General features: G+C 44.0%; 1 protein-coding gene across 1 annotated transcript; it reads left to right on the top strand.

The window, feature by feature from the left end:
* The first annotated feature begins 857 nt into the window (after window positions 1–857).
* Window positions 858–1,890, top strand: LOC142368400 (C-C motif chemokine 4 homolog). The gene is made up of 3 exons (XM_075450533.1): window positions 858–1,007; window positions 1,080–1,191; window positions 1,452–1,890. Exons 1-3 carry the CDS (start codon window positions 938–940, stop codon window positions 1,546–1,548), a joined length of 279 nt encoding a protein of 92 aa, XP_075306648.1. The 5' UTR covers window positions 858–937; the 3' UTR covers window positions 1,549–1,890.
* The last annotated feature ends 19,816 nt before the right edge of the window (window positions 1,891–21,706 follow it).

Here is a 21,706-nt window from a genome sequence, read left to right as displayed (position 1 = left end):
AAAGATTTGATGTTCCAGTGAACATGAGACTGAATGAAAGTAGGACAACGACAGATCCCAAAAAGCTGGGCACTGTGTAAAATGTAAACAAAAACGGAATTTTTTTATTCCCAGTAGAACATGGAAAACCTATCAAATGTTGAAAGTGAGACGCTTTACTCTGTCCGGAAAAATATTAGCTTATCTTGAACTTAATGGCGGCAACATGTCTCAGAAAAGTTGGGACAGGGGCAACGAAAGACTTAGAAAGCTAGTTGGAGAAACAAACAGCACCTTAGTGAAGCAGAGTCTCTCAGAAGTAAAGCTGGAAAGAGGTTCAGCCATCTGCAAAATTTTCATTTGCATTCAGAATAATGATCTCCAACACAAAATTACAAAAACATTGACATCTTCTACACTTCATGATATCTTCAAGAGATTTAGAAAATCTGGAGACATCTCTGTGGGCAGGGGACACGTCTGAAAATCAAATATTTTTGATACTGGGGTCCCAAGGCAGCACTGCATTAAAAACATGATTCTGTAGTGGAAATCGCGCCATGGGCTCAGGAAAACTTCCAGAAATCATTGTCTGTGAACACAGCTCATCGCGCCATCCACAACTCAGAGAAAAAGTCAGATGTGAACATCAGCCTTTGTGATGTGAGCTTTAAAACTTTTATCTGAGGGCAGGAGAACTTTTTGCTGCAACACCTCTGGGCTAACCACATGTGCATTTCCTGTTCAATCTAACCGAGTGGAAAGTTTGTCACAGGCATATTCATAGATTCAGGCAACTTTGTAACCACAACGCCCTCCTTCTTTTACACCACGGACAGGTCTTTTTTTTTTTTGATTTCGATATAGGTCAGACCGTATCACCTGCCAATTCACTTGCTTTGAGGAGCAGCTGTGGTGTTACCCTCCGTCGTCGTCACCAGAGGAATATTGAATCACCATGAAGACCACTTACATCCTTCTGCTCTGCATCCTGGGAGCTGCGCTGTTTTCTACAGCTGTCTGCAACAGTAAGGTCACCTTCAACTATGTCACTTAGAAAGACACCCTGCCGACACATTGCTAAATTATCTTCTCTTCAGGTTCAACTGGTCCTGATGACTGCTGCTTCAAATACTATCCAAGAAGGATAAGAAAGGATTTAATCAAATCGTATTACATGACTGATTACCGATGCCCCAGGGCTGCAGCCATGTAAGTGCTCCAAACTGAGTTTACCTCAGTCTGAATATGTTATCTACAAAGAATTTGAAAAGTCTAACGAGAACTACAATAATAATCAGTCAGTAAATTAAACATTTAATAAAACCCATCTAAATCACCTAAATGTTTTTTCTCACTCTTTATTGGCCGTCAAGTTTCCTCTCATCTTAGTGTTTGTAGCTATGCTTTTACTGGAAAATGAAGCATTTTACTCTGAAAATGACATCAACAGTTCCACTTCTTTGTCTCAGTTTTGTCACAGGAGACAAAGGTCGCCACATCTGCGTGGATCCGAGTCTGTCCTGGGTCGAGGGAGTCATGAAAAGTCTGGACGAGAAATCCTTTTAAGCGGACACCCTGTTCATGCTGACAGCCTCTTCTGCCTCATCAGACCTCGCTCACAACTTTGAAACCAGGATCGCGATGTTCTTATCAGTGTGCTACGCTGTAATAAGTAATCAAAGATTTTGCTTTGGCGTGGAGTCATTAGTTTGTGCCGTGTTTTTTAGATGCTTTGTATGATCCATAGTATGATCCGTATTATCCTGCACTGTAAAATTCATAAGATTACAGTCAATATTTCTATTTTTTTACATTATTTTTTTTACTTTTTCCTTCTTAATTCCTGCTAACATCAAAGACAGTTTGCTGAATATTCTTGAAACCTTGAATAAAAAAGTTTTTATTGGGGCTCTGTTTTTCTGTCAGGATTTCTTACAAGTTTTCTAAAACTTTTCCTTTAAAAACATGATTTGAACAAATTCCAAACATATTTCTTAAAATAAAAGATCCTAATTGAAGTTGAAATTAAATCAATGACCCTGCAAAAGTAATTTCTTTATATATTGCCATGAAAATGGAAATTAACTGAAGCAAATTATTAAAACATGTGCAAACATACATGTAAATACAGTATAAAAGGCAAAACTAGATTTATGCAATTCTAACTAGCTTGAAAATCAATATTTGGTCTGAGCACCTTTATTCTGCATCATAATCTGAACCCTTTCAGACAAGCTTTCTGTCCTTTCTTTAAGGAGTCTTCAGGAATAGTTCTCCAGGCTTCTTGAAGGACATCCCAAAGCTCTTCTTTGGATGTTGGCTGCTTTTGTTCCGTTCTGTCAGGATGATCCCACACTGCTTCAGTAATGTTGAGGTCCGGGTTCTGGGGAGGATTCATCCCTCCATCAGACCTGCTGCCACTGATTTTCAGTCCACTTCTTGTGTCATTTGGCACAGCTCAGCCTTTTCTCCCTGTTTACCTTCCTTATAAATGGCTTCCTGACAGCCACCCTTCCATGGAGACCATTTCTGACGAGGCTTCAGTGAACAGTAGATGGATCAACTGAAGGTCCAGATGCATCTCTCAGGTCCTGTGTCAGGTCTTTGCTGGATATTTTCCTCTTTCTTTGCTGGATATTTTCCTCTTTCTCAAGGTCATCACTTTCAGATACTTGTAATCTGCTGTAGATAGGCTTTTAGGCCTGACGCTTGTCTGGTATATGTAGACACAACACAAGCCCATCCCTTGAGACTTAACAAACAACAATCTAAAAACGATAAGGTACAAGGGCTGGACTGAAAATGAGTGAAAAAGCAGCCAGTGTTCAAAGAAAAACTTTGAAAGACTGTCAGATATCCTGAAGAATTGCTCCAGACCACTTTTACAGATTATAAGAAAGTCTAGCACCAAGGAAGCAAAATATAAAAATATAAAGAAATGAGAGGTGGTTCAGGAGAGTTTGTACAATACTGTACCTTGTTTTCAATACATTCTTACGCCACTTTGGAAAACCATATGGAGAGTCACTAACTGACTCCTCTGGTAAACTAAATTGAATTCAATTAATTGAAAGAGGTGGGTGTCACAGCAGTGCAGGGGTTAGTGTTGTGGCCTCACAGAAAGATTGCAGAGGCTGACTCCTCTTGATGTTAATTAGTTTTGTGTTTCTACTTCCTGGATGCTTCAGCCTTCCTCTAAAGTCCAGATATATTGCCGATTAGAAATAAACGTTCATTCATAGCCTTTATCTATGCAGAGAGAGCCACCGAGATCAAACTCTGCGTCTGTTCTCTCTAACCACTGGCTTGTTCATCATCCAATGAGCAACATCACACTGCCTGCCACCTCTGTCTGTCTCTCTGGAGTCATTGTTGAGCCCAGTCGTAGCAACTCAGTAAAATTTTAATCCTGACCACCCTCTGAAAGTTTTATTCAGTTGGAAAAAAAATTCAAGAACAAATTACGATTTTAGACATATGACATTAAAAGGCCGATCAAAATGTTACATGGAAATGCAAATTTAGGTTTTTTCTGTCATTTCACATCAGGACCACGTTGATCATGGTCTTTCTATCTTTGTTAGAAATTTCATGTTTTATTTAAAACATTAAAATGTTTTTTTTTTTCCCGTTAAAATGGTTGGGGCGATCCTTCATATTGAAATTATAAAGAACTGAAAAAGTAATTGCCTAACTGTCATGTTCGGAGTATTTGCTCATGTCTTTTGGTGTCTTGATTCCCTTTTGGTCATCAGTATTCCTCCTGCACTTCCTGTTTTACTTTGTAGTAGACACCCCCCATGTGTGTTCTGTTGAAGTTCCATCTTGTTCACACCTGGTCCTCAGTCACTGATTGCCACACCTGATCCTTGTTTGTTATCCCCACCCTGGGTACAAATCCTCCACATGGCCCTTTGTTCAGTGTCAGATCACTGTGTTGTTTGTAGCTGTTGGTTTTGTACTCGTCCCTCTGACGACTTCCTTGTTGTTTTGTAAAGCAGTCAGCTTGTTCTTCCTTTGATCTGTTTAAGTTTAGTTTATAGTTTTTTTTGTGTGAGTTTGTTTCTGCCTTGGCAGCACCTGTGGTTTGGTCATCAATAAAGCCTTCATCACTGCAGCCAGCTGCCGAACACCTGAATCATCTCTGACGTTTTTTGCATCTGAGTCTGAGCTCTGCAATGGTAACACAACACTGCCACCATTGAGTCAAACTAGTCATTACAAAATGAGTATTTTATCCAGCATTCAGTTTCCACAACAACCCTTCATTTATCATATTCTGCACCAATTCTTGCACACTCTTTCACTAAAACAATCAAAAATCTTTTTTGGACATTTTGATATCAGAATACGCTTAAAGTCAAAGCTGAGGGCTTAACACAGTGGAGGAGGGCTGATGCTTTGGGCTTGTTCTGCAGACACAGGACCTGGGCACCTTGCAGTCATTGAGTCTACAATGAACTCCTCTGTATGCCAAAGTATTCTAAAGTGAAATGTGAGGCCATCTGTCTGTCAGCTAAAGCTGTAACAGGACAATGATCCCAATCACAGCAGCAAATCTACAACAGAACGACTGAAAAAGGAAAAAAATCAAGGTGTTGCAATGGTCCAGTCAAAGTCCAGACCTCAACCTGATTGAAATGCTGTGGTGGGACCTTAAAGCTGCAGTCTGCAACTCTTTTTCAAGCATAATGCCTGGAACTGTCCGGGGATTCTGAAAGTAGTACATTAAATACCCCAATACAAAAAAAAATGAGTTCGCTAGGTCCCTCCAAAGCCAGCAGGTTTGTTTACAAAATTGCAGACCGGACCGGTAAAAGGTAACCAATCAGGTTACGAGCTGGGCTCTGCTGCCTGTCAATCACCGATTGTGCACGCGCGATACAAGGTAGGCTCGTCCCCACGCTTATTTATCTCTAGACTATTGAACTTCATTACAGGCTACTTACTGTGTCTTCCATGATCGCAAATGACAGGTGAGTTGATGAATGAGGAGTCGTGTACGCGCATCTGGCATGCACGTAGACGTGCACGAGTTCTCATGTGTTTTGATGGGGCGGGACAGGAAGTTGAATAACTTTTTATTTTTCGGTTAAAAAATAAGCATTTCTTGCATTTTGCGACTACGGAGGTCACCGTTTTCAACTTCAAGCGTTCTGATAGATCATGTAAACTCTTAAAATGCCAAAAATTACGACTTTACGTATGACAACAACAAATCCTGCAGCTGTGCATAAACAGATGGTGCAAATCTTAATGAACTGAAGCAACATTGCAAAGAAGAGAGGACCAAAATTCCACCACGATGATGTGAGACACTGATAACCTCATGCAGAGAAAAATGCACTTTCTCTATTGCCTCTAGGGCAGCGCCATTTGAGAATGCTTACATTAATGTTCTTTGTGTTCTGTGTCTTTGTGTGTCTGTGGTAAAATGGCATTTTCATAAAGAAATCTGTTTGTTACGTCCAAAGGTGAAGCCTGGGTATTAATCGTCAGCTGCTGGCTCTATCAACACTACCTGCTTTGTCCTTAATCCACAGCAATTCAAAAGTAAAGTTGAAACTAAATTCGGAAGTGAAATATAACATAAACTCGCTTAGATGTCAGGTTGATTTGCTGGATGTCTTGTTTTTATTTTGCATTGTCTGACTATTATATTTTCTTAAGAGACCCGTGTACTGTAGAGGACTGATAGACTCGGAGACGTCTATACGTGGATACAGCAGAGGGTCATCATGCAACTGTATGTCACTTGAAATGTATATAAATGCCATCCATCCATCCATTATCTGCCGCTTGTCCGGGGATCGGGTCGCGGGGGCAGCAGCCTAAGCAGAGAAACCCAGACGTCCCTGTCCCCGGCCACTTCCTCCAGCTCTTCTGGGGGGACCCCGAGGCGTTCCCAGGCCAGCCGAGAAACATAGTCTCTCCAACGTGTCCTGGGTCTCCCCCGGGGCCTCCTCCCAGTGGGACGGGCCCGGAACACCTCACCGGGGAGGCGTCCAGGAGGCATCCTAACCAGATGCCCGAGCCACCTCATCTGACTCCTCTCGATGCGGAGGAGCAGCGGTTCTACTCCGAGCCCCTCCCGGATGACCGAGCTTCTCACCCTATCTCTAAGGGAGAGCCCAGACACCCTGCGCAGGAAACTCATTTCGGCCGCTTGTATTTGCGATCTCGTTCTTTCGGTCCCTACCCACAGCTCGTGACCATAGGTGAGGGTAGGAACATAGATTGACCGGTAAATCGAGAGCTTCGCCTTCTGGCTCAGCTCCTTCTTCACCACGACGGGCCGGTGCAGAGCCCGCATCACTGCAGACGCCGCACCGATCCGCCTGTCAATCTCCTGCTCCATTCGTCCCTCACTCGTGAACAAGACCCCGAGATACTTGAACTCCTCCACTTGGGGAAGGATCTCATTCCCGACCCGGAGAGAGCATTCCACCCTTTTCCGGCTGAGGACCATGGTCTCAGATTTGGAGGTGCTGATTCTCATCCCAGCCGCTTCACACTCGGCTGCGAACCGCTCCAGTGAGAGCTGAAGGTCACGGCCCGACGACGCCAACAGAACCGCATCGTCCACAAAAAGCAGAGACCCGATTCTGAGGTCGCCAAAACGGACCCCCTCAACGCCCTGGTTGCGCCTAGAAATTCTGTCCATAAAAATTATGAGCAGAACCCTGACGGAGTCCAACCCTCACAGGAAACATGTCCGACTTACTGCCGGCAATGCGGACCAAACTCTGACACCGGTCATACAGAGACCGAACAGCCCATATCAAGGAGTCCGGCACTCCATACTCCCGGAGCACCCCCCACAAGAGTCCCCGAGGGACACGGTCGAACGCCTTCTCCAAGTCCACAAAACACATGTAGACCGGTTGGGCGAACTCCCATGCACCCTCCAGGATCCTGCCGAGGGTATAGAGCTGGTCCACTGTTCCACGGCCAGGACGAAAACCACACTGCACCTCCTGAATCCGAGATTCGACTATCCGGCGGATCCTCCTCTCCAGTACCCCCGAATAGACCTTACCAGGGAGGCTGAGGAGTGTGATCCCCCTATAGTTGGAACACACCCTCCGGCTCCCCTTTTTAAAAAGGGGGACCACCACCCCAATCTGCCAGTCCAGAGGCACTGCCCCCGATGTCCACGCGATGCTGCAGAGGCGTGTCAACCAAGACAGCCCTACAACATCCAGAGCCTTGAGGAACTCAGGACGGACCTCATCCACCCCCGGGGCCTTGCCACCGAGGAGTTTTTTAACCACCTCGGCAACCTCAGCCCCAGAAATGGGAGGCCCCACGTCTGAGCTCCCCAACTCTGCTTCCTCATCGGAAGGCGTGTCGGTAGGATTGAGGAGGCCTTCGAAGTACTCCCCCCACCGACTCACGACGTCCCCAGTTGAGGTCAGTAGAGCCCCGCCCTCACCATACACGGTGTTGACGGTGCACCACTTCCCCCCCCCCCTGAGCCGCCGGATGGTGGACCAGAATCTCTTCGAGGCCGTCCGGAAGTCGTTCTCCATGGCCTCCCCGAACTCCTCCCAAGCCCGAGTTTTTGCCTCAGCAACCGCCGAGGGCGCGTTCCGCTTGGCCTGTCGGTACCCATCAGCTGCTTCCAGAGTCCCACTGGCCAAAAAGGCCCGATAGGACTCCTTCTTCAGCTTGACGGCTTCCCTCACCACTGGGGTCCACCAGCGGGTTCGGGGGTTGCCGCCACGACTGGCACATATAAATATTTTATTATAATAAAAAGATGTACATATTCCACCAGGAGCTGCTTTGTGTGTATTTCTTAAAAACTGCGTAATTGTCGTGTCTGGTTGATTGTGGTCTTTGGCCTCTCAGCATCAGGATAAGCCTGAGCAAATTAGTGATATTAACGAAAATGGATGTTGTTTTCCTCCATGTAAATGGTGCTTGAATTTTGCTTAAATGGGAACCACATACGGTATAAAAGGACACAAAGAGAACTGGATGAAACGAAAGGAGGGATATTACAGGTGTTACACAATATTTTTTTTTTCAGGAAAATAAACAAATATGTGCATGTTGTTGGAAAACAATGGCGTGCATGACACTGCTGCGGGTGCTCTCCAAAAGAAACATTGCTGCTCATCTGTTTTTGCCAAAGGTCACATTACGAGCCAGAAGTCTGTTGGAAAAGTGTTTTGCAGACAGACCAAAGAAAGAACTTTTTGGTTTAAATTAGAAACATTATGTTTTGAGAAAGGAAAACACCACACTGTCAGCATAAGAGTCTTGTTTAATCAGTGAAGCACGGTGGTGGCAGTATCATGGTTTGTACCACCTTGCTGCATGTGGGCTCAGACGACTTGGTATTATTGATGAAATAATGTACACTCGGGGAAAAATAGGGTATTTGTCTATGAGCTTAATCTTCAAAGAAAGGGGTTCATTCATCAAGAAAATAGTTCTACACTGACAAGTTGTTGAGTGGAAGATTAGTCCATCCATCCATCCATCCATTTTCTACATGTCAGGTTGGTGTGGGGAAGGGAGGACACGGATGCGGACTTCAAAAAGGAAAACTTGGTTTATTTAACAAAAAAACAAAGTACAAACAAAAGGCGCGGCTAAGCCGGATTCAGAAAACGTGACTGTGGAACAAACAAAAGGACTTGGCATGGTAATAAATAAATAAATAAATAAATACTTAGCTTAGGCAAACATGGAACAAACAGGTATCAGGGAATAAAGGCATGTAGGGCAAAGATCCGGCCAACTGAGGGTTACATGCTGCCATTCCGACATACCGACATTCCGACATTGACGTTCAATTGTCGGAATGGTGACATTTTTTTAAGAAATGAAACGTCCCGTCATTCCGAATTTCATTTTTTTCTTTTGTCGGAATGGCGGTATGATTTTTTCTTTTCAACATACCACCATTCCGACACGCGATTTCAGCACCACACGCGTGGACAGCTCGCCATGCAATAATAGGGCTGCACCAGCTACAAATGCCCGAGAGAGAGACATTCCAACACGCAAGTCAAGCAAGACTGATCGCACCCACTCAGAAATTTACTGATGATGAGGGCTGACGAGGGGCTCGTTGTGTAGCCAATATTTCATTTGGCAGTGTAAAACGGATGCTATTTGTTTTTGTGACAATTGCCTCAATTTGTTTTACCTTAAACCACTGCGAATGCTGTCAAAGTGAAGCGGAGATGCGCATCGCAAAGACAGCACAGCACAGCACCAGAAAACCAGCAAATGCAATGTGTAGCCTATGTTACCGTGGGAGTTAAGATGCAAAAAAAGATCAAATCTTGTGCAAGTTTTTCGATATTAGGCCTATACAAATCAAATGGAATTCAACGAAAAGCTTCATGACGTATTTCAGTCATTAACAAGATCGCGGCCCACACAGAATCGGAGATGACTTCAATTAATTCATGCATGCCTTGTGCTTGTGGAGGGGACAGCAGGTTAGATAAATGCACGTGGCTGCAAAAGGAATACCAAATTTAAATGTTGGTTTTAGTTTTCAATTGGGGTGCGCAGAGTTACAATCTTCATCGCGCATTCAAGGCTGTGACAACTGTCGGAAGACACGCAACCTGCTGTTGTTAAAAATATTGCCCGTCGACATCTCCACAAAGGAAGGAGATCTCACACAGAACTTCCTCCCTGCTCGTAAAAAGAGCCACGGTTAAAGAAACCAGTGGGCACCTTAAAGTGCAATCCTCATAATCACTATGCAAACAAACAACACAACAACAAGATCCACATCAACAACAGCATTTTATTAACTTTTCATTCAAAATGAGGTAAATACAACTAAAATTAGCAACAAAAAACAAAACCCAACGATTTTAAAACAAGGCCTACTATTCAAAATTTACGATGCAGCGCTGGGCAGCGCTCCAGTACTGCTCCAGCGTCCTGCCTCCCCGCCTGTACTGTCTGCGCAGCCGCTGGCGCTCCTCCAGCTGCCTCCACTTGCGCCGCTGTGGTGGAGGTGGGTCCCCACCGGCCGCCCTGTGGCACTGGGACTCCACCAGCCGCTGTTCGTCTTTAAGGCGGCGGATGAAAACCCATAGCCGTGTTTTATTTTTATTTAATTAATTAATTTAATTAGATTGGAGATACTAATTAATACTGGGGGGGGGGGGGGGGGGGGGGCGCGATTTTTTTCCCCAGTCCGACCCTGACAGCTACCAACAAGTGTCGGAATGGCGGTATCAAAGTGTCGGAATCAGAGGTGGAAAGAGTACTGAAAAATTGTAATTAAGTAAAAGTATCTTTACTTTGCCTAAATTCTACTCAGAGTAAAAGTAAAATTACCCATCTCAAAATTAACTTGAGTAAAAGTACAAAATTACTTCATTTAAAATGTAATTTGAGTAAAAGTTACTTAATTACTTTCTTAATGCAAAAAAGGATGAGTCATGAATCAAATTCAGTACAAGTTGTTTTAATCTATTTCGAGGTGTATTAAAGTGCACATCCACACTTGCAAAAGATCAACTGGGCTCAGGAACATACTTCCTCACAAGGACAGTCACAACTTGTACCATAATTATGGACAACCCTGAACATCCTCTCCATGAGACTGTTATCGGAAAACAGAGTCTCTTCAGTCAAAGGCTTCTTCAGTTTGGATGCAAAACGGACCGCTACAGGAAATCTTTCCTGCCCACAGCCATCAGCATCTATAATAACTCCTTGATTTAATTGAGTTACATCAACATTTAATTTCCCTCTGGGATAAATAAAGTATTTTTGAATTGAACTGAATTGAATAAAGTGCAAACAATTTTCAGTCCTATTGTCCAATGGACAACACTATGATAAGAATAAAGAAATTTAAACTACAATCAAAGTATTAAAAAAAACAAAATGCACACAAAATTAAGTGCCCACAGGATACCACAAATCAAACTAAAATGCCACAGGATCCTAGCCTAGAAATCTAGACGCCCCTAGCGGCCGCAAATGGAATTTGCTCCGGAATGGAAGTTCCGTCTGGAGCAAATGGAATGGAAATGGAAATGGAATTTGCTCCAGACCCTGTACAGCTTTTTGCTGTACGGGTCTGGCTTGCTAGGCTAACAGGATCCCACTATTCACAATAAAATGCCACAGGATCCCACATCTCAAAATAAAACTAAATGCTCACAGGATCCCACTATACAAAATACAGTGCCCACAGGATCCCACAAATCTGCCAATAATCTACAACTTTAGACCGGAAAAGCTCTTGTTCAATTTCAGCAGCAGCTGATTTTCGAAGTTTTTTTGCTGTAAGTCTTGCTCTCTTTGCTGTGAAGAGCAACCCGGCTGAACTAAAAAGCCTCTCACAGGCAGCTGAGGCTGGAAGGCCTGTGTTGAGTTTCAGAGACAGCTTCTTAATGTTTGGGAAGGAGTTCAGCAGGTCCATGTTCTCCGACACACAGGCAAGGTACCCCTCCAATTCCCCAGAACCCTCTGACCTGCGGGACTTCATTGTGGAATAACAATAAAAAATGTTTATGTTTTGATAAAATGCCGAGATCCAAATATCCAAATACTGACGTCGGAGCCCAGTCCACTGACTCAGTAGCTAACAACGCGCTGGGGCAGCCTTCAAAACAAAGCCTAAACGTAGCCCGTATTACATTACTGTTGATTGGCATTTAACAACATAATACTTTACTGCACTACTACAAAACAGTTAGATTTCGCGCATACCTTTGACGAAGTGGTCACCGCAGACACGAGCATTTGCAGATTCAGCTCCAAACGTCTAGTTAGCTATCCACTTTTTACGGCGTTGTTCTGTGAGTTTTTTCCATTTCTCACCTCTATGGGCGATTACCTTAGGTACTCGATAGTAACCCTTTCCCTTCTCTCGGTTAGACCGATTGCAACATCCAAAAACGGCACAAAACTGAGGCATTTTGGGCAAAAAAAGTGGCAGACAAAACACAGTGTTTTCAATGGGACCCAGCTCCAGTTGCCCACCACTTAGGTTCGCGCGCTTAGAAAATACAGAAGTGACGTCAAGTGAAACCCAGCTGTTTAAATTTCCGCCCGCATTTAATTTTTCACCATAAATATTTGTTTTACTCATTAACGTGAGGGGTTTCAAATGTAGCGAAGTAAAAGTACTTGGGTCAAAATGTACTGGAGTAAAAGTAAAAATTACACATTTCAAAAACTACTCAGAAAATTACAAATTACTCATAAAAAGTACTCAATTACAGTAACGTGAGTAAATGTAATTCGTTACTTTCCACCCCTGGTCGGAATGGAGGTATCAAAGTGTCGGAATGGCGGGATGTCGCAGTGGCGTCATGTCTGAGTGACGGGATGTCGGAATGCCGGTTGCATACCCAACTGAGAGGGGAGACTGGAAACTAAATAGGGACTGAGTGATTAGTGACTGGGTGCAGCTGGAGGGGAATGAACAGGTGCAGTGAATGAACTAACGAACAGAGTGCAGGGAAACTAAAACATGGCAAAACTAAAAACTGAACATTGACTGAAAACCAAGACGTGACCTAAAACATAAAACTTAAAACATGAGTCCCATGGCGTGACTACACCTGCTTAATCCAACTGTCGGGCTGCGGGGGGGGGGCGGGAGCCTTTCCCAGCTGTCACTGGACGAGAGGCGGGGTACACCCTGGACGGGTCGCCAGTCCATCACAGGGCCACACAGAGACAAACGAGACAAACAACCACACACACGCTCCTTGGGAAAATTTAGAGACACCAATTAACCTAACGTGTATGTTTTTGGACAGTGGGAGGAAGCCGGAGTACCCGGAGAGAAGGAAGATTTGTTATTTAGGGGAAAAAAAAGGGGTAACGTGAACTCCTGATCTTAATCCTTAAACCTGTACACATCCCATAGTCGTGGCTACTATTTGCATATAAAAGGTGTTATACTATTCTTTAATCAGAGATGGGTAAACCCCCACAATGTGACCGTTAAGGAGAGGGTTTGTTGTCCAGACATTGAACTGCTGTCAGTTGGTTTCCGTGTACTCTATGCGCCCAGAGAGTTCCCAAATACAGTCATCATCGTTGTTTACATTCCACCGAGGGCGGCACCTACAACGGCGTGTGACGTCATCCATGACGCCGTTGCTAGGATACAGACCCAGCATCCTGAGGCATTCATTGCAATCACAGGGGATTTCAACCACGTCTCTCTTTCCTCCTGCCTGACTGGCTTTGTACAGTATGTGGACTGTCCAACGCGTGGAGAAAGGACATTAGATCTGTTCTAAGCTAACGTGAAGGAGGCTTACAGGACAGTGTCTCTTCCACCACTGGGTAGATCTGATCACAGCATGGTCTATCTACAACCCACATACAGACCTTGTGTACAAAGACTTCCTGTTACTACCAGATCTTTCAGGAAGTGGTCACCAGAGGCGAGTGATGCACTGAGAGACTGCTTTGATGTCGCAGACTGGGCTGTACTGCTGGAGGAAGAAGAAACGGACATTGACATGGACAGGAGGGTCAGCACCATCACAGACTACATTAACTTCTGTAGGGACACTGGGATTCCAGTGAGGACTGTAAGGTGCTATCCAGATAACAAACCATGGATCACCAGTGACATCAAAGACCTCCTGAACCAGAAAAAGAGGGCGTTCCAGAATGGGGATGGAGAAAGACGGAGGAGTGTACAACAGGAGCTGAAAAAGACATTACGTCGAGCTAAGGTGGAGTACAAGAAAAAGGTGGAGAGACAGCTGGAGAACAATAACACCAAGGAGGTGTGAAGGGGCTTGAGGACCATCACTGGATACAGACTGAGGAACTCCAAATTGGGGCATCCGGTGGAGCTGAATGACTACAGACCGGTGGCTTTGACATCTCATATCATGAAGACCTTGGAGAGACTCCTTGTTCGTCGCATGATATTGCAGGTTGCTGAGGCTCTTGATCCCCTCCAGTTTGCCTACCAGAAACACATAGGAGTGGAAGACGCGATTCTGTAAATGCTACATCGGGCATATGCTTATCTGGATGTGCCTGGTTCATATGTGAGAATCATGTTCTGTGACCAACACCATACCGCTTTTCATACTGAAAGACAAGCTTCTAGGTATGGGTGTGGCCCCCTCCCTGACATCATGGATTTTGGACTATTTGTCTGCCAGACCACAGTATGTGAGGATGGGGAAATGTGTTTCTGGAACACTGGAATGCAGTACTGGGGCTCCACAGGGTACTGTTTTGGCTCCTTTTCTTTTCACCCTCTACACATCGGACTTCAGGTACAACTCAGAGTCCTGCCACATACAGAAGTATTCTGATGATACGGCTGTTGTGGCATGTGTGCATGGTCGACAGGAGAAGGAGTACAGGGACCTTGTGGAGGCCTTTACTGACTGGACCAAAAAGAACTGTTTGCTCCAGAATACCACCAAGACCAAAGAGCTGGTGGTGGACTTCAGGAGATCTAAAACTCCATACCAGTCAGTCTGCATTGATGGAGGAGGGATAGAGACTGTTCAGACCTGCAAATACCTGGGGTGGTGCTGGATAATAAACTGGAGTGGTCTGCCAACATAGAAGCAGTGTACAGGAGGGGCCAGAGCCGTCTCTTCTTCCTGAGACGGCTCAGGTCCTTCAATGTCTGTAGTGATTTGATGTGCATGTTTTATCACACTGTCATTGAGAGTGCACTGTTCTATGCTGTTGTTTGCTGGGGGAGTGGCACGACAGACACAAACTGTAGGCGCCTGGACAAACTGGTTAAAAAGGCTGGTTCTGTTGTAGGCAGAAGGCTGGACCCTCAAAGTGCTGTGATGGAGTAACGGATGAGGAGGAAATTGTATTCTGTTTTGGAGAACAATAAACATCCTCTCCACAGCATCCTGGCAGGACAGAGGAGCAGCTGCAGTGAGAGGCTCATCTCTCTGCGGGACTGAGAGGTTCAGGAGGTCCTTTGTTCCCACAGCCATAAGGCTTTTTAACAGTGACTGACTGCTGAGTTCTACGGAAGCGTATTGCTGCCACTCTACGGAAAAAAAAAGGAGGCTCAGTATCACGTTATTACGTGAAAAGTTTATTGTTATAACAATATCTTTTTCACGTTTTAACAATATATTTATCACGTTATAACGTGAAACTATCACGTTATTTCAAGATACAAAAGTTCACGTTATAACGTGATATTATCACGTTATTTCAAGATAAGATATGTTCACGTTATAACGTGAAAATATCTCATGTCAAAAGAAAGTATGGTTTTACGTTATTTCAAGATAAGACAGAAACAGAGAGGCAAGAGTAGGCTATGGCTCATTTACACGATTCAATTGAATTATACTTTAATCTTGGTTTGAGACATGGAGAGATTTCACAGTTATTGAACACAGTGGATAATATTGTTATTAGTATGCGTACTCTAAGAAGGATTTTGAAACGCATGGGTTTGTATCGAAGAAAGAATGAATCTGATCCTCTTGAGGTAGCGTCGTTCCTCATTGATCAGCTGGATGGGCACGGGAGGCTCCATGGATATAAGCTCCACCATCTCAACTGCATCCAAGCTGGATATGTTGTCACCCAAAGTACGGTGAGGCATTTGTTGAAGTTTCTCGACCCCCGTGGTGTTGAACAAAGACGGAGAAATAGCTTGATGCGGCGCACGTACTTTAACCCTGGGCCTAATTTTATGTGGCATGTTGACTCTTATGACAAACTAAAACCATTTGGTGTATGTATAAATGGAGCAATTGATGGCTTTTCAAGACTCATGATATGGCTTCATAGCTATTCAACAAACAACAATCCCAAGATCATCGCTGGTTATTTCATCAGAGAAGTTGAGAGGAGGATGGGGACACCTTCGAGAATACGCGCAGATTTTGGAACAGAAAATGTCACAATGGCAGAAATGCAGAGATTCTTACGATGGAGTACGGATCATCGCCTCGTCAGTAATTGTTATATCTCTGGGTCAAGTAATCACAATCAGCGGATCGAAAGCTGGTGGGCCTTTTTGAGAAGACATCATGCCCAATACTGGATGAATCGATTCCAGGAACTGAAAGACAAATACTTTTTCTCTGGAGACTTCTTGGACAAGCAGCTTATATTGTTTGGCTGCCTGGCCATCATCCAGGTAAGGCTACAGATGCATGTTTCATCTCGTGTGTGTGTGAGAGGGAGAGAGAGAGCGAGAGCGAGACAGAGAGCCCGCGCATGATTTATGGAAGTTTATTTGTCAATGTATTACTACAAAGAAATTTCGGTGGCACAAAAAAAAACATAAACAACAACACAATTTGAAAGTGTCAAGTGACTAAATAAAGTGTTGAATAAAAGTGACTGTGTCAGATAGGGTGCTTGTGGTCAAGTAGAATAGTTATACATATGTAACCAGGTTATAATGTAAAATGTCATGAATATGCAAACATTTATATAAAATATATAGACAGCAGTATCCATGGTAGGATAGCTATAAATACCTTCAGTCCTGAAGTTTGGCTTTAATAAAGAGCCAATACCAGCTCATTTGGGCTATTGTTTGTTTTCACCACGGTTACACAATATTGCAGCCAGTAGGCCTTAGAGTGCAGCTGTTAAAAATCCCATGCCTGTAAGTAACAACGTTAGCCTTGATATTTTTTCTTACTATACAGGAAGAACTGCAGCGAGTTGCACATCTGTGGAATACCCATGTCATCCGCATGAGCAGAAATGCAGTAGCTCCAAGTGGACGTCCGATTCTCATATACACCATCCCTCATCTATTTGGAGGACAAGATCACCTGAAAGGGGTCTCTCGGGAAGCAGTGGAGGCTTGTAAACAAGAATGCCAACAGAGAGGACCTTACCCGTGTGATGAAACAGTATTCAGCATGTGTTGCCTTATAATGGCAGAGAACTTCTTACACTCACCCACCACAGCAGATGAAGCTATAGAGCTCTATCTTTTCCTGAGAGCATGCATCCTAAAAGACTTAGAAATTACCCCACAATCTCTGGAGTATTAAGGCAGGACTATATAGTCAACTGTTGATTTTGGTTAGGTTTGAACATTTATGAGGAATAGCAAGATCACAACCATGATGTTTTTGTTTTAATTTCTTGATCTTCACTGTACATCTGAACAGTTAAAACTATCAAAATAGGATCAGGTCTCTTGAGATCAACATTACAGTCCCACACAGTGGAGTGTTTATGCAATGCTGCGTCCTGCTCATCTGAATATAGCAACAAATAATTCAAATTTGTTTCCATAAGTTATGTAAGAATAAGACATTTACCAAGTTATGTCAGAATGTCGAATTCAGTGTTGTTGTTTCTCAGTACCATGTGATTTGTGCTTCAGGGGAGGGGGCACACCATAACTCCAGGGCTCTTTCTTGTGCTTTCTTCCTGATACCTTTTAATTTGTGCTTTTACCAAATAAAACAGATTTAAACCTGACACAAAATAAACTGTTGTTTCCCAACATGAAGGTAAAATCTATAATCAATGAAAAAATGAGGGATATGAGTGCCAGTCTCAATTTATTTTGTAGTAACATGTAGATCAACCATTGCAGTATCACATTGCTGTCTCTGGGAACTCATCAACATGTTAAAAGTAACAGGCTTGTTTTGTTCAAACTTGACAAAATACACCTCTGTCTATAAACATTATGTGCACATCCAACAGAGAAACACATTATATGTTGCAGTGCTAATATTGCTCTAACAGGAAAAACATCCAACAGTATGCCCCAAAACAAAAAAAGACAGATAAATGTTGATTTAACCCCATTTTTGTTCAGATGTTCAAAAATATCAACCTTCTACTACCATCTCAGTTTTTGTCTTTGGATGAGATGAGCACACCATAATAAACCTATGCTATGCTGAATTTATAGGAGCTTTTAGCAATCAGTATACTGTCAAATTCAGTGCGTAGTTCGGGATAGGAAACATATGTCCATGGCAGTTCCAAAACTGGACCACAGGTATGCGCTACAGGTCGTCGTGCCAGTCCATCTACTGCCGTGAACATGATCTCAATCTTATTAACACAGATAACATCTGACCCTGTGACAAATCTTAACATCCTTCTGAGACCTGCATCATCCAGTCCTCTTATGTACTGTTGCAGATAACGAAAGCTCTGGTTCTCTGCTTGAGTTGAAGGAGAGGCATCTAGTAACTTCAAAAGCTTTTTAGTTGTTGGCTTTTTGTCTTCATACATGTGCAAGACATCTTGTGGGCTCACAAAAGCTTCTTTTAGGCAGGAACCAGCTATTAAGGACATCTTTTCTGATGCATATCTTGGCTTTTGGATCAATTGCTTGTGTGCCACTTTTAGGAGGATGCCTTTTAAATTCTGTTGGGTTGGAAGTGCTATTACATCCAAACGGTCCAAAAGGTCAATCAGCTCATTCCTGTCCTCCTCTGAAATATCTTCTTTTAAGGAAGTGGTGATCAGATTCCTGTCTGACTGACTTACATACAGAAGAAGACTTTCAAAAAGCACATCATCTGAGACTTCACTCTCACCAAAAATAAGTGCCACTGTGAACGCAGGGGAAAGGCGGTAGGGAAAATAGCCATGGTCTTGAAATCCCTTTAAAAGAATTTGGCCAATTGATTTCCACTCTTCTTCTTGCCACTTAGGACACAGAGATGGAACCCTCAGGTCCTCCCCTTCAGCTGTGTGGTCCAGTAGCTCTGTCCAAAATGCAGCGTACACATCCCTTGAGACACCATCTACATCAGGTCCTTTTTCATCTATATAGGTGTATTTCAGTTGGTGTTTGAGAAGTGCTGAATCTTTGAATTGGTCTATCATCTCCTCCAGAAGATTGACTCTATGAAGTTTTATGGTGATATGCACAACATCATATGAAGCTGCGGAACTACTTGCTACATCACCTACAGATGCTGACTCTGGAGTAAAGTTTGCGGTGCTTGTTGGGAGAGATGTGCTGGATGTATTGTCACCTGTAGATGCTGTGTCTTGAGTGATGAGTGCTGAGCTTGTTCTGGGAAAGAGGACTGATGTGATGTTAAGATCCTCATCGACCTGCAGTACAGGCTGATATATCAATGTGTCATCCATTTGGCCAGCCATGGGTTCTCCAAGATAGGGGCCAAGCATCACCTCAGACGTGTCTAGGAATGCCTCTGTATCAACAGTTAGAATAAGTTGCTCATCTTCTTCATGCATGCCATTCAGTTGTACATCCATGTTCACATTTGATTGTCCCCCATCACAGTCTTCATCATCCTCATCTTTTGGGGCCTTAGTGCACAGGTAAAATCTCAACACTCCCATTTTTAGTATGCTGTACAGTTCTCCAACAGTAATAGCTTCAACAAAAATAGCTTCTTCCTGATAGTCTAATATGTCATGACTAAATGTTTCAAATTTTCCAAATTTATTTTGTCCTTTTGGGAAGAAAATATCTTTGGCATACTGTAATATGTTTTCTTTTTTTGATTCTTTGGGGATATCAAGGGTCCTTGCCCCCCCCCCCTCTGCGTTTTCGGACTTGTTTACCTTCGTGGATCCACCCCAACTCAATTTTTCTTGTCGTTTTTTCTGCCCATTTGTTGTTTTTCGCATAACTTCTTTTCCGTTTTGCAGTAGAAGTCTCCTGGTTATTAGTGTCATCATCATTCCCACCAATGCCCATCTTTTTTTTCAGTTTTTCAAGCATTGAATGTTTTGTTGATTCTTTTGCACTTGCACCATTATGTTGCAAACAGAAGCGTCTTGCTGCAATCCGATCTCCATAAGTTGGAATGTAGCCAGCCAGAGTGTTGTCATCCATACAATCAATGACTGTGGCATCAATCTGTCAAGACAGACATAATAATTACAACTGAAGTACAAGACTACATTACTTATGTACACACAAAGGAAAAACAGAGGGGTAGTAGGTGATATATAATAAGTATAGTTGGTATAATACCCTTGCCCTTACCAACTGTCTACCTGGACTGGACCTCTACGCTCGCTGCCACAGTTTGTATTCTAGCCAGCACTCGCTGCTCGAATATGTTTGACTGTTGCGATAATTGAGTTCCATGATCGATTATTCCTGTCTGATGTTGTTGCCTAGTGATTGAGTAAACAATTGTTACCACATCCTTGCGTCTGTGCGTATTTATTATTATATTATAGGAAACCCACATCAAGCGATAGTATAATAATACAGCGCTGGACAAACTGCACAACAATGAGAGAAAGAGAGAGGCTTTAAAGCCTGATTTATGGTCGGAAACCAGGTCGTCTGCGTGTGTGTCGCAGTTAAGCCTGATTTATGGTCGGAAACCAGGTCGTCTGCGTGTGTGTCGCAGTTAACGCAGACATGCCCCCGCCCCCTACGCAGACACTACGCAGACACTCTGGTGCACCTCCTCAAAATTGTAAAGGCGGTAGCATGGTTGCCGCGTCTGTCACGGCGGTGTCGCACCGTGACGTCAAAATGACGTATCAGGCATGGCGCTTCCCTTGAAAAGACGGCGCAGCGCGTTGTCGTGCACCAGTCGATTTTTGTAACTTGGCGGCGCCGAGCACAACGAACCGGATGGACCGATGTGAGACCAGGCTCAGTGAGGAGGTGCGTTTGTACAGGCAGCTGTACGAAACTGCAGTGAAACAGCACAGGGACCACGTAAACTCCCCAAACTGCTGCACAGAGATTGGCAGAACTGTGGGGAAAGAGGGAGAGTTCTGTAAGAATGTGTGGAAGAAGCTACGGGACAGATACGTGAAGGCAAAGAAGAGGGCAGAGACTCTGTTGATGCCGGGGGCTTCAAACCTTCACCTCTTTTAACTGAATTAAAAAATTAAAATGATCCGAAAACTGCAGCAGTATCATTAATTACAGTATTCTTGCTCTTGACAGCGGCATTGTTTTCTTCTCCACTTTCCTGGTTGTAGAGTAGAGGTAACCTTCACGTAGCAGCGCCACCTCTGTGACGGAGAAAATTGCAACTACTGGCGCGCAACGACTTGCGCCACTATATAGGGTCCTATGGCGGGCACGAACTCGTGACGTCATCAACACCGCTCGCGCGAGCAGACGCGGCAACCATGCTAGAGCCTTAACTCACCGCAGACATCGCCGCAGGGAGGAGAGAAAGGAGGCCTCTGATTGGTCAACTCTACATCCGCTCTACACTATGCGTATTTCCGGTTTGCTAACCGGCTGACGCTAACCGTGCTAACCGTGACGATTCTTTCGCCTCTCTGCCAGCTCCAGTAGTAGCAATATTTCTTCTATTTCTAGATCGATCAGCTGCATCTCAATCAAAGTGCGCATTCGTCCAGTCGCCATTGTTGTTGAATGACCTCCGTAACCATAACACCCACAATCCTAGCTTGTTCGTGATTGTCCCTCTTGCGTTGTGGCGTGGGATTAACATAGCGCAGACAGCGCTTCAAGGCATAAATCAAAAATAACTGCGTCGTGTCTGCGACAAGCTCACTGCGACACACTGCTGCGAAGTATACACGAGCCTTTAAGGCTGGAAATGGCCCCGGCACAATCAGGAGCTGGCTCTGATCGTTCACTTCGAAGAGCCGTCTCGTTCGTTCGCCCAGGCACATCACTAAAGCTAAAGCAAAGTGCCCGATGGGGTTAGCTTTAGCTGCTGCGCCAGGATTCGGCTTATGTTGTAGAGAGTTTGCTCGTTTCTTTTCCTACTGATATCTCGATGTGATCCCGGAAAACAGTAACCTGGTTCTCACGCAGATGGATGTTTCTCATCCA

Source organism: Odontesthes bonariensis, chromosome 19 (genome assembly GCF_027942865.1).
Source record: "Odontesthes bonariensis isolate fOdoBon6 chromosome 19, fOdoBon6.hap1, whole genome shotgun sequence".
Classification (NCBI taxonomy): Eukaryota; Metazoa; Chordata; class Actinopteri; order Atheriniformes; family Atherinopsidae; genus Odontesthes; species Odontesthes bonariensis.
The sequence above is the reverse complement of the archived record's forward strand: the minus strand, read 5'-3'. Positions and strand labels throughout refer to the sequence as shown.

Bases quoted from the DNA above. Each gene is read 5' to 3' on its own strand.
- LOC142368400 (XM_075450533.1), top strand. From the start codon at position 938: ATGAAGACCACTTACATCCTTCTGCTCTGCATCCTGGGAGCTGCGCTG. The intron at 1,008-1,079 runs GTAAGGTCACCT...TCTTCTCTTCAG, and splicing joins TTCTACAGCTGTCTGCAACA to GTTCAACTGGTCCTGATGAC. The intron at 1,192-1,451 runs GTAAGTGCTCCA...TCTTTGTCTCAG, and splicing joins TGCCCCAGGGCTGCAGCCAT to TTTTGTCACAGGAGACAAAG.